General features: G+C 38.1%; 1 protein-coding gene across 15 annotated transcripts in view; it reads right to left on the bottom strand.

Moving 5' to 3' along the window:
- Nucleotides 1-300: 300 nt before the first annotated feature.
- The window catches only part of MYBPC1 (myosin binding protein C1), a 93,036-nt gene continuing 79,573 nt past the window's right edge, over nt 301-13,763 (bottom strand). For 7 of the 15 annotated variants that reach the window (XM_073213697.1, XM_073213700.1, XM_073213701.1 and 4 more), the window contains 5 exons: nt 12,572-12,711; nt 9,721-9,880; nt 7,105-7,241; nt 4,956-5,142; nt 301-573 (listed from right to left, as the gene is read on the bottom strand). In XM_073213697.1, the coding sequence (XP_073069798.1) occupies nt 476-573; nt 4,956-5,142; nt 7,105-7,241; nt 9,721-9,880; nt 12,572-12,711 (722 nt within the window). In that variant the 3' untranslated portion in view covers nt 301-475. Of the gene's footprint in view, nt 574-1,724; nt 1,768-3,215; nt 3,284-4,955; nt 5,143-7,104; nt 7,242-9,720; nt 9,881-12,571; nt 12,712-13,763 lie in introns of all 15 variants that reach the window. The other 8 variants (XM_073213698.1, XM_073213703.1, XM_073213709.1 and 5 more) reach the window with 3 other exon arrangements.

Genomic DNA, 13,763 nt, shown 5'->3' with positions numbered 1-13,763 from the left:
AGAAGCCTTTTGGTGAATTCAAATGGGAAAAAAGTACAGATTCACTGGTGTTAAACATGGTTGTGGGAAATAAACAACTCTGCTCTGCTTAGGAAGATCTATTAGATGAAGAGAAAGGTGGGTTTTTAAGATTCTACCACTGTGCATTATTCTATGTGTCTTACTCTGGAGAAAAAAAAAAGCATATATAGCCTTCTATTTTAAACTAAAATAATTGTTTTCACCTATTCTACAGCTTGATTTTTTTGTAAAGTACAGTGGCCAAGTACAGACAATAATGACCAAAATGCTGACTTCAAATGAGATTCTGTTTGCCATTTTTAATTAAGTAATCGGAGCAAACATTTTTTTTCTTCAACTTTAGGAGGAAAGAAAATGACCACACTTGGGTGCCTGGCAGAAAAACAGAAAAAGCTTTCTCAATGCAACCAGATTTCAAAGCAGTGGCATGTAGAGAGCAGTGCCCAGGCCCTTACTAGTCCTCAGGATTGCTTGATTGCAAGTCTCGCAAATATGCATCAATTATGTTAGGCGGCACACCTTGCAAGAGGAGCCTGCAGAAGGACAGTCCACCTGGAGAGGACAAAAAGGAAAAGGCAAAGTCAAAACTGTCTACACAAAAAATTCACGGAAAGAACACCTCTTCACTAGCTGCCTGGAAATGTGACTAATTATGTTCCAGTGAGTTACAACGATTCATTCAGTCCCTACTTGGAAATCTTCTCCTGGGTTTAGGACACTTAGAACTTAAAGCACTTGGCATCTAGAAGGAAAAGCAAATTCCTGGGAGACCCACAGCAGTTTTTTTTGGTTCCCTGCTCTTATTCAATCTTAGTTTGAATTCCTAACTGGCTGGTAAGTCTTTGCTGCTCTTCAAGAGGTTCTGGGGTTCCTCTGTAGATGATTTCAGTGTTCTGACTGAATGGCAGAATAAATACAAACTGTGTTCTGAACCGGTGGGGAGAACTGTTTCTGTTGTTAATGTTCTTTCTAAGTAAGCACAAAGAGTTCCCAGGCACACTGGAGAAGAAAAACAGACTACTCCCCTCCTTTAACTAGGGCTCTTAGACACCGTTAACAGTGCAGAAACTGGAACTATTTTGTAACAGTAAAACCTGTCCAGTACCTTCTGAGGGTGAGAGAAACACCTATGAATATTTTGTACTTACCTTCTGTGTTTCTGAATTATATTTTAAAAATAAAAGTACCCTTCCCAAGAGAATGCAGGAAATCATAAAAATTCATGGTCCTTTACAGAAGTGCTTCATTATTTGCTAATAAATTCACATCCAGACAAAAACAGCATGCCATTTGAACATTCTTAAAACTTCTTTAATGCAAATTTGGGAAAGTCATTCTCCTTTTTTTAAAAAAAATTCAAGTCACATATTGGTAGAAGTGATGCCACTTATGTACATGTCCATTCCTTGATGCAAAGAGTTCAGAATGCTTGCATATCACTCGTTTTCATCTACATTAAATGCTGTAATTCATGCTCTACTGCATTCAACAACTTGCTTCATGTCAACAGGAGACGGTTGCGAGGAATAAGTACTAGCTGTTAATTTCAAGATACTGAAATACAAATTACAACTATAAAGTTAGAGGTTTTAAATAGCCTATTTTCATTGGATTACATAATGAAAATCATGCCATACTCCACAGGCTTTGTATGGCTTATGATGGTCATAAGCTTCATATGCCGAAACCATATGAAAGCTTACCTTAGATGATAATATACATTCAAAAATCCTTATTGTGCTACAACTAAAGAAAAGAGAAAGAGAGAAAGAGAGAGAGAAGTTGTAAGCATTAATAAAGTGCTAAAACCAAAGTTGAGTACTTGTTGGGTGAAATTATGGTCATGATTATGATGAGGTGATTTCATTAATCCTTAGTCTTGTGAAAGATATAGGAAAATAGGAGCGCATGGAATGAAGGGCAGGGATCCAGTCACTTCAAAAGGATAATTAATATGTAACACATTTATTAATATGCACAACCACTTTGCCGGAAAAGGTGGCAAAGCCAATTCGATTGTACAATGAATATTTATAGTAAGAGCTTCCAAACCATTAGCTTATAAAAAAAACCCCTACAACATATATATATAGTGTTTTTCAACAAAAGAAAAACAGACGAAAGACAAAGCATTAGTGTACATATATATATGTTGAAATTCTAAAAGGCAAAATTATCAAGTAGATATAAATATTAGACTAGTATATTCTATAATATTGTGTTCTCAACTGATTATATATATATGACTGGTCTAAATAAACACAAGGCTTAAACAAACTTCAACTGGAAAGTGATTTACATGTATAATCTACAAAACTTTAAAAGAAAGAGCCTTAATTCTTTCCTCTTTTGAAAGCTGACAGTACCTCTGGGAATTCAGAGAGGAACTATTGTAAACTCAGGTGTAAGCTCTCTATCATCAGGGTTTACGTCGGGTTGCTTACACAGCCCCAAAGAACTTCTTAATTCATTCTCCCAAATGGGGGTAAATCATGCATATATGATAGAACCCATCTATCACTTAATACATTTAGTAAGGGGCCTAGAATTTTCTTTTAAGTTCCTGAATATATGAAATAATTTTGATCTTATGGAAATAGCCAAAATATCCAGCAGATAGATGGGTTATAAGATTCTATTAGTGAGTTTTTTCATTGGGAAATCTTAAATATGGAAGTTTCCAAATATTGGATCTAAATATTCCAAAAATTGCAATTTGTGTCCTCTCCCCATCAAAAATCCCCAGAATACATTTTTTTCTATAACTTATCAATTTAAGAAGACACATTTTTCTGAATTTCAACAAGAATCGAAGGCAACTACAACTGGAAGCTACCTTAAAGGAAGATCATCTCTGTCTACATTTTGAAAATGAAAATACTGAAGAAGTTCCACTGATACTTAAATTTTGATAATCTCATGTCTAAAACGGGTCATCTTCAAATGTAGCCTCCTGGCTTTAATTTATGGGGACCTGTGGTATGGTGTTTAGTTTTCTGGCAAAACTGAGTTCCTACATTACTCAATGTCCTTGAATAATTTGGCCTTCCTTGGTCATGGCATAAACACTGTATGCCATGAGCCACTAAGAAATACAATTACAAGCAAATGAGAAAGTCAAGCTTTACATGCAAAGTGAGATTTCATGTAAGAGGAATGGAACAGCAAGTAGAAATATCCAGTGGGATATGAACTTTTAAAACCTGTTGCTGCCCCTCCAGGAAGATTGGTTGTCCAGGGGTATTTACTCCTTGATATATCACTGTAGAATTAGAATATTTGTACGGGTATTTATTTATTCTTGGTTGACTTTCTTACCTTTTTTTTTTTTTTCACAGCTTAACTTGATTCAAGTCACCTATTATCACATAACAATCTGATGATAAACAATCTTGGCTTTACTTTTTGGGACCAAAAGCTTTTATTAATATATCACATTTGATAATTTATCATGAATTTATGTACTAAAATACATTATTTTTATTATTAGATTCAGTTACTATACAATTATTAGAAAGAATATATCATCTATGTGTATAACATGATGTGTGCTTTTATGGAGGACCCCAAATGTTGTACTGTTTATGAAATCATCATTTTGTATCATTAGCAACATTCAGTTATATTCAAAGCACATGGAAGTGGTACTGGGATTTTTCTTGGTCTCTTTTGTGGATGTTGAGGCAAAAGTACCAATAATGCCATGGAACTAATAATGCTACAAGGTTAGAAACCAGATGTATTTGCAACGGTGAACTTAATCTGCATTTAAAGCTAAATAAACAGCTAAAATAATAACATCTCAATTTGTGAGCACTATCTCAATAGTAAGGTTTAACATTTTTCTAAGATTGTTTTACATATGAGAGGATAAAAACTGGAGAATTCTTCACTCTCACTCAACTCCGAATCTACTATACTGTATTACCTGAGGATAGAAAGAAATCACAAGAGAAAGAACACTGTTTTTTTAAAGTTGTAAAAGGAAATTTTTTTCAATATGTTTCTTTACTCTATTTATAGTAGATTTAGGACTAAAATACTGTAAACATTTACTGTATTTTTTATAAAATAGATATTTACAAAGTTATCTTTCTGACTTTTAGATCATAACTTCTTCATTATAGAGATATAAGAAAAACCAGACTTCGGTTGTCACAGAAAGGCAATATAATGCAATAAGAACGAGAGAAGAGACATTAGGATCATGTCACCTATCGTCTCATAATGATGATGACAGCTGTAGGAGTTTTCATGATGTCCCAAAGTAGGTTTTGCTTGTCAAGAGAAAACTTTCATATAAAAACTATACTCAATTAATATGAAAAATTGATTAAGATACGACAGGTTATTCTGAGACTTTTCTAGCATGTAAATCCTTGTATGTTTTCTTGGTTTACACTAGTTGTAACGCTTCTGAAAACTAGTATAAATGAAATGCATGCCTATAAATAGAAATTCTCTTGTGAGATTTGAAAAGCAACTGGTTATAATATGTATATGCTATATTCTATATGCATAATGTTAAAACACTAAATTAGCAAACTTATCCAAATATACCTATAGGAAGTTTCACAAAATAGTAAATGAATTAATAATAGTGTAAATTCCTTAATTGTGATTTCATTAAATGAGCTTTTAAACTAGGCTTCTATTTAGAGATGGACTACATCACCAAAGCAATATCTCTTTGACCCGTTCATTCTTACCACCATTCCACTGAAACTAACATTCCTTTAGTGAACAAGAATTGCAAGAGATGAAAAGAAGTCTACTTCAGTAAATCCAAGTGAATGTAGATTGCAAAAATGTATTCTCCCTGAATTCTCCCTCCCTTTCCTTGCCAACCCCCTAACATTTTGGCAAACAATTTGTATTTTGCAGTAAGGACAATAATGGAATGGTTTTCTTTCATTTTAGTTTATATGGCATACCTTTCACCTCCAGTTTGCACTCGATTTCCACTGTCCCAAGGTCATTGACTGCTTTGCAGCAGTAAGTGCCTCCATCGTAGGGGCTGGGCTTGCGAATCTCCAGAGTACAGACCCCCTGGTTGCTGAACATCCTGTATCTTGGATCATCCACAATAGCAACTTTGTTTTTCATCCAGGTTATTTTGGGCTGTAGTTAAGATTGAAGTAAATTAGGTTAAAACACACCTGCACTTAGCCTAACAGACTATCAAAGCCTGGGATACAATTTTAAAGCATGGCTTAGAAAGAAAGTGTATTTAAGAAGGATCCACACTGATTTGAGCACTCGTTCTCTCAAATTAAATTCAACTTAATGCTTGGCAAGAAAGCAAATGGCCAGTTCTCAAGAAGCAAGCCAGGTTTGTTCAGAGGACAGCTCTGGGGCAATCCTCCCAAATGCTTTACACGTTCCTGAAGTCATTGCATCCTAGAGAGTGTATATTGTTGGACATTTTTCAGAGAATCCCCATAACGTTATCACAACCATCTGATTTTCTCCACATTGTTTTTTTGCTATTCCTTTTATAATTCTTTCTGAGCTGTTTATGCCTCCTCACCATTTAATCTCTATTAAAAATTTAATAATTAAATCCATTATCATATTCACCATCCAGTGGAAATGGATACTCCATATAATGCAAGATTGGTAATGCTCCAGTTGTCCAGGAAGGTGACTCTATCCTCCTTGACTCCTCAACTACCTCTGATACCACTGGCCTCCACTCCCTTCTCCTTCCTTTGGTAAATGCACACCCTCTGCATTCTCTCTTCCACCTCTTGGACGGTTTTGCTTTGCTCAGACCCTATAGACATGCCTCTGTGTCTCCTTCACACTGCCTCTTTCCTCTTTCCAAGGGGGCGCATTCACTGAGGTTCACACCTTCATCTTTTGCTTTTTGCTCACTACCTTCTTTCCTCAATAATGCTCCTTTCTAGAACTTCAGCTCCGAAGGATAGAAGATAGCCCCTCCGTGCCTGGGACTCCCGAACTGTGCGTGCGTCAGCTCCCTGGCCTCTCTCCTCTCCTCCCGTGAGCCTCTCCTCTGCCTCCTGGTCATTCTCACTTGGGTGTACTGACATCACTTTCGATTAAAAATGAATTCAGGATCTTCTTCCCATCCTCGGTCTGCCTCTCCAGTTGAGTTCTCTATTTCTGTTCACGGTGTATTGCAAGGAAAACACAACTGTGGGTAAAATTGCAATATTTCTAGATTCTCTTTCCTGGCATCTCCATATCAAGAGGTGTTTCCAAGGGGAGGAGAGAAGTAGTCCACCTCCACATCAATAGGTAATTACCAGGGGGAGCGAGGGCGTATCTGGATCGGAGCCGGAGAAGGGGTGGGGGGCGGTCCCTTTTTGCAGCTGGGTGGCAAGAGACACTGGTGAGCAGAAGTGGACAGACTGCTTGTAAACAGTAAACAGGTTTCTCCCACTTTGTTTCTCCCTTTGATTGATTGAGGTTCAAAGGTATTTTGCCCCAGGCTGGGAAAATATACCACCACCACCCCACCTGGAGTTACAACCACTGTTTGCAATTTTTCCAGATTCTAGCGAGCTTTCCCTTAGTGCACCCAGGCACAGATTTCCCTATGGGCAGCACTCTTTATTTTGTTGTTCTTTTCAAATGCCAACAAGAAACCTTAAGACCTTCCTAAAGCTCTTTAATCAGAAGCGATTTCTCCCTTCCTAGTACTCTGTGCTCTTACCGCAGCACATGTAAACTTCTGCCTTGTATTAGAATATCATCATTATTTGCTTCAATCTGTTTCAGAAATTTGATGAATCAATATTACCACCAAATTTTTCAGGTGAGCCAGTATTTCTTCTATCTCCTTATCTGTCAGTTATTTTAAAGATAGGTGATTTAGTTTTTCCTTAGAAGGTATTCTTTAGTAAAGAATTGTGAGCACTTTTTACTATTTATTTAAACAGTGCACTTAATTATCTGCCAACACTACCACCCTGTGTCCTACTCTCTATCCCAGAAAAAGACAGTTGGGTGATCAATTCACAGTGTTATTTACAGTTACAATTTGTCTAATATAAAAGAGGAAGTCTGGGTTAATTCTTACACTTAACTAATGTGATAAAATAAAACAGAACATGGTACCTTAGGATTTCCTCTCACACTGCAGTTCAGGGTAGCATTGTAACCAGCTACAGCGTAGGTGTTAACCAAAGGCTGAGTAAACATGGGTGCCTCTGTGAAATCGAAGTCTTCATACACTGGATTTTTGTAGATTTTCCCTTAAAAGCAAGTATTAGAAATATACAAATTGGCCTGAGACACATATCATTATTGGCATACTTTATTCACAATTAAAACTTCCCCGAGCTTAGAAAAAATTGGAAACACTATGAGTGAACGCCGCACAGCAGTGATTCTGAAGGGCACAGTGTCCAGCCCATCACACGTGCGACAGAAAGCCAGATACTGTCTGAAACTGCAACAAGTATTAAGAATTCGGTGTCTGAGTATTTTGATGAACAATGTGTTAATGCGAAGGCAGTGGGATAGAGCTTTCAGGAGAGTGGTTTATGAGGAAATGAAGTGATAGGGATGGAATTCAGCTTCTCCTTTCCTTGCAGAGCAGGTCTCATGGGTAGCTACACTAAAGGGGTCCCAGAATAAAAGCAACCCAAGCTTGAGAAGTGAATGTCTGCTTTTTCCTACCCCTGTGATTTTAGCCATGTATGGCCCACTGAAGTTGGAATGGATTAAAGCTTGTGTTTTTTTTTGTATATGCACCCCTATGTTTATTGCTGCATTATTTATAATAGCTAAGATATGGGAGCAACCAAAGTGTCCATCAGTAGATGAATGGGGAAAGAAGTGGTACATATACATAATGGAATTTTTTTTTTTTGAGAGGGCATCTCTCATGTTTATTGATCAAATGGTTGTTAACAACAATAAAATTCTGTATAGGGGGGTCAATGCTCAATGCACAATCATTAATCCATCTCAAACCTAGTTCTCGTCAGTCTCCAATCTTCTGAAGCATAATGAACAAGTTCTTACATAGTGAACGAATTCTTACATAGTGAATAAGTTCTTACATGGTGAACAGTACAAGGGCATTCCTCACAGAAACTTTCGGTTCTGATGACGCATTATGAATTATAAACAATCAGGTCAAATATGAATATTCATTTGATTTTTATACTTGATTTATATGTGGATCCCACATTTCTCCCTTTAATATTATTATTATTTTTATTTTTAATAAACTGCTGAAGTGGTAGGTAGATGCAAGATAAAGGTAGAAAACATAGTTTAGTGCTGTAAGAGAGCAATTGTAGATGATCAGGTGTGTGCCTGTAGACTATGTGCTAATCCAAGCTAGACAAGGGCATTAAAACATCCACGGATGCAGATTTCTCTCAGAACAGGAGGGGTGAGGTTCTAAGCTTCACCACTGTTGATCCCCAATTTCTCACCTGATGGCCCCCCTGCGACTGTGCCTGTCTTAGGTTGTTCCTCCCTTGAGGAATCTTACCCGTCTCTGGCTAACCAGTCATCTTCCGGGGCCATACAGGGAAATGTAAAGTTGGTAAGTGAGAGAGAAGCAATATTGTTTGAAAAGGTTAGCTTTTTACTTCTTTGCAGATTTATGCCCTGTGGCTTCTATGCCCAGCACTTGTCTCGAGGTATCTTTACCACTTGGAGGAATTATGATACTAGGTAAATTCGATATGAGGCACAAATTCTATTTAAGGGTTGTAATTAGTAAAGCTTGTGTTTTTAAGAATGCAATAATAATTTAATTTTCCTTGAAAAGCCTTACTTGTAAAATTGCATTTCACTCAGATATTTTTACCACCATTTAAAATTGGGTGCCCTTTGTTTTCTTATTCTCTTTTGCCATCTCTTTTCCTCTTTCTGTCTTCTCCATTTACCACTGAAAACCATGGCTCCCAGATGTCCAGTTTGATACTGTGATTTATAGTAAGAAATATGTGTTTGGTCTTCTGCCCCACTTCTGACACAGAGCTCCTACAACCCTTGAAATTTCCTAAGTGATGAGAGCTATAAAGCGGTCTTCTGTTATGTTAATGAGGTCTTTTGCAATTTAGGCACTCAAAGATGGGGACTGGTTGCTAGAGAAACCAACCAGGTGACTAGGGAATGGAGGCTTTCAGTTCCAGATGCCCACGGAGGGGAGAAGCGCAGGAGACTGAGTTCAGTCACGAGGGACCACTGAGTTAATCCATCACGCCTGTGTAATGAAGCAGGTTCAGAGAGCTTCCAGGTTGGTGAACACCTTCTGATTCTGGGAGAGGGTCTCTCTCAGAGAGTGTGGAAGCTCTTTTCCCTATACCGTGCCCTATGCATCTCCTTCGTCTGGCTCTTCTTGAGTTACAATAAATTTTTTATAATAAGCCAATGATCTACCAAGTAAAATGTTTCTTCGAGTACCAGGAGCCACTCTAGCAAATTCGTGGAATCTGAGTAGGGGGTCATTGGAACCTCTGATTTTATAGCCTGTCAGAAGCTCAGGTGACATCTGAAGTGCTGTGGTGGGGGGTGAGGTGGGGGGATGGGGGTGGGGAGGCAGTCTTGTGGAACTGAGCCCTTCTCCTGTGGGACCCAACGCTCTCTCCTGGCATTGTCAGACTGAGTTGAATTGTAGGCCATCCAGTTGGTGTCTGAGAGCCCCCCACAGGCTGGAATCGTGTCCGGACCCCCCACCCCCCACCCTGGTGGGGTCCACTGCTAACTCACCATCCTTGGCAATCACAGCGCTCTCTTTCGTCATTGTTGCATCCTCACTGAGGCCACACATGTTTTCAGCAAAGACCCGGAAGAAGTATTCATTTCCTATGACCAGTTCAGTGATGGTGGCATTGGTTCGGTGGTAATGCTCGATGACGGTGAACCATTCCTGAAAGAAAATATAATAATTTGAGGAGAATCATCTGAAAATACACAACTACTCCAACTGCTGACTGGGATACATAACAGGGACATTTGTTTCATCGACTAAAAGAAAAATAGCACAATTTTCATAGTGAGAGTAATAACAATGCACATTTAATTTATTTAAGAGTTTCTAATTTACTAACACTTAAAATGTCATTTAATCTTCATTTGCACATTAGATCCATATACCCTAGATATCAACTACTACTACCTTTCTATTTTCTTCATAACCGTAGGGTCTGTCATTTATCCACTTACCCGTATGCCTGTCTTTTGTATAACAAAGTATAATTACAGAAGTTTGGTGCTGACTTATCTATTTTGAAGAAGAGTTGATGCTAAATCACTAAAGAAAAATTAATATCATCCAATAACTTTGCCTAATATTATGTTCTTTTAGGTCTTTGCTCAGATATTACTTTCTCCCTAACTGTTTACCTTCTCACCACCCTACTTTGGTTACACATTATCACTGAACCCTGGTTTAATTTTCTATATAGCACTTGCTACCTTAAACTGTATTATATATTCACAATTTTATTTGTTTACTCTCTACTTCTCTCACTGAAATGGACACAACATGATGGTAAAGATGGACTTTTATTCTCATGTCCCGTATCTTAGTGCCCGTCATGATACATGGCACGTAGAAGGTTCAAAGTGCAAAATTTAAAAAACTGCTTATAGAATACTTGAATGAATGAGAAGCTAAAACTAGCAGATTCTTTCTCAATTTTTTCCTCACCATACCAAGAAAAATAGTGGTTTCAAAGTTTATCTTGCAACCAGTAGAAAGTCACATTGTACCATGCATGTTTAGTACCACTAACAGAAAGTACATTTGCTGAGAAAAGGTTAAAAAAAGGAAAAAAATTTTCCTTAGAACTTTTAGGGACCATCATTAACCCTGTATTTTGGATATTTTTAAGCCATCAGACAAATGGAGTTATGCCCTCCTTTATTCCCAAACCGTGTTATATAAGCCTTTATTCCACCACTTACTGTATTTTTTTATCATTTGGTTTTATGTCTTCTTGACTAGACTGCGAATGCTTCACAAGTAGGAGCTGTCTTTTCCTGGTTTTTGTTTGTTTGTTTGTTTTTTTATCCAGCAGCTAAAACAGTGCTCAACACATACTAAATGAATGGAAAAATGAATGGGTTGGCACACATTATGAAAACAATAATTATGGAAGTTATGAATGACCATAAGAATTTGAGTGAAGAATAACATCTGTAGCCACAAGGAGACAATGGTGTAGTGATCTCCTGGGAAGTGCACTGGGCAGAGTGAGATCTCCTGGAAGGTCTGTCCCTGCTGAAATGCAATAGATACACAGAGGGGCATGGGGTGGGACCATCCCCTCATGAGGCAGGCCTCAGGCACACGAAACAGGGGGAAAGTCCTGGGTCGCTTGGACTTAACTAGATACTTAGTGTAAGAAGACAAATGATGGGCAAGGATGCTGGGGGTGGAAGCAGGAGGGCGGGGCCTGCAGAGCCCTCTTTAGGAGCCATGGCATCCCTTAATTCACTGCCTGTATCTGGCCTAAGGTCCAAAGAAGAACCCTTATTGCTAAGGAAATCCAAAATGTTCAGATACTTCCCTTGCAAAGTCATCTCCTGGTCTAGCTCTCAAGCTGTTCATAGTTAGCTAAAAGATGGTGCTTTAAATGTTAAATCTTATTTAGTAATGTAACACCCACCTAGAAATAACACAAAAAAAGATGTGCTAGAAGTAGTTTATGAAAAAGAGAGGTTAGAAATCCATTCTTGTTACTTAAACTGCCCTTTCTAATCTTCACCCTTATAATTTAGGTTATGAAGTTACCCTCTGATGTGACTTCATAACCTAAGTTCTTACTAAGATCTACTAACATAAATACCTGAAGACTTCTTGTCAATATCATTACAATGATGTTTTATTCTTCCTATGAAAATGAAAATGGCTCGATGCCATTGTGGGTCCAAACATTGATTTATTCATTCATTTACTTACAGGTAGGGGAGTAGTAAGATCTATATTGGACCCTGATTCAGAAAGACAAAAACTTTAATATCTAAAATCTGGTGATCTCAAGCAAGTCACTTATCCTTTGTGAGCCTTAGTTTCCTCATTTATAAAACATGAGCAATAATAATTCATACTCCAACCAAGTTGTTCCTTGAATGCCCTAAGGTCCTTTCTTCCTAAGAACCTTTGCACATGCTTTTTATCCATACTTTTCAAACATTCATTTGACAAGAAGAAAGAGTTCCATGGGTGTAAATCTGAGTCAGAATCCAGAGTGAGTAAATATTTGTTGTACAAATGAATTGATTGGATTCCACTGAGCTTTGTGCCATCTGCTTTATATAGTATTAGCCTCATGATTACCAAGCAATGTAAGTATCCATATCCTTATTTTATAAATGAGGAAAATGGAGATCACAAAGGTTAGGTGACTGTCCATGTACATGTGGTCTTAGGTGGCAATGCTGGGAATCAAGCCGAACTCTCTGTGGCTCCAAAGGCCTTACTCTTCCCACAAGGCCACATCATTTCTTGAGAACCCCGAGGGGTTCCTCACCAGAGAGGACCTCATGCATTCTCCTTTCACTTCTGATAAAATGTGATTTTGTTGCCGCTGACCCAGAGAAGGCCAGACCTTACCATGCTCTTCTTGTCGGCCTTCTGGATAGTGTAACCTGTAATGGCGGCGTTCCCATCATCCCTCGGTGGCACCCATGATAGAGCAACGTTCTCTCCCCAGACATCCTCAATCTTCACAATTTGGGGTGGACCTGGACGATCTGTATGATAAATTTATGGCATCATTATGAGGACACATGCCCTTCCAAACCATGTGGTCATTCCCTGTTATCTGAGGTTTTGCTTTCTGTGCTTTGTTATCTGCAGTCAACCACATTTCAGAAGCAGACAGAGTCCCTCTTGACAGTGTCAGAAGGTCAGTAAGAGCAGAGGGCTATGTCACAATGCCTACATCATTTACCTCCATTCATCGCATCCCCTAGGCATTTTAGTGTAGCACATAATCACAAGAAGGGTGAGTACAGTACAATAAGATGTTCTGAGAAAGAGAGAGCTCATTCACATAACTTTTATTACAATTGTTCTATTTTATAATTAGCTATTGTTGTTAATCACTTACTGTACCTAACATACAAATTAAACTTTATTATAGGTATGTATGTATTGGAAAAAACATAGTATATAAATAAATAAATAAATATATATATATACACACATATGTAATATATATATATGGGTTTGTCATTTTCCACAGTTTCAGGCATCCATTGGAGGTTTAGAACGCATTCCCCTTGGATAAGGGGGGACTACTGCACCGTGTTACAGGTTACAGGAGGATATTTTAAAATGTCCTACCCTTACTGCATTTCTACCTATGTGTCTTTTGCCATTCTTAAACTTCAGAGAAGTGGGATGCACTCCAGCTAAGCTTATCTGGAAACTCTTGACTTTTCATCTTCAAGGAGGAGAAAAGGATTTTGAAAAAAAAATGTAAATGGAACTTCAAACCTCATTAACCATCCCTCCAGGGATAGGCCACTGGCAGTAAGTCACAAGGCTAGCCTGCCTAAGCGAAGTGTTAGCTGACACCTGTGAAATCTTAGAGCCCACCTGGACTGGGCGGCTCTGGCTTTTGGTGAGAAGCATTAGGTCCACAGCCTGAGTGGGTACTTCTGTTCCACCAGAAGGCCATGAAGGAAACTTCTTTCCCTCACTCTACCAGCACTCCCTCCAAGATTGATCTGTATTTATCAAGCGTTTTCATTTTATGTAAAAAAACATACATTAATGAGGAATTGAAGTGTTTCCTCAC

Source organism: Manis javanica, chromosome 10, assembly GCF_040802235.1.
Source record: "Manis javanica isolate MJ-LG chromosome 10, MJ_LKY, whole genome shotgun sequence".
In the NCBI taxonomy this organism is placed as follows: Eukaryota; Metazoa; Chordata; class Mammalia; order Pholidota; family Manidae; genus Manis; species Manis javanica.
Note: the sequence above shows the minus strand (reverse complement) of the source record. Positions and strands in the feature narration are given on the sequence as shown.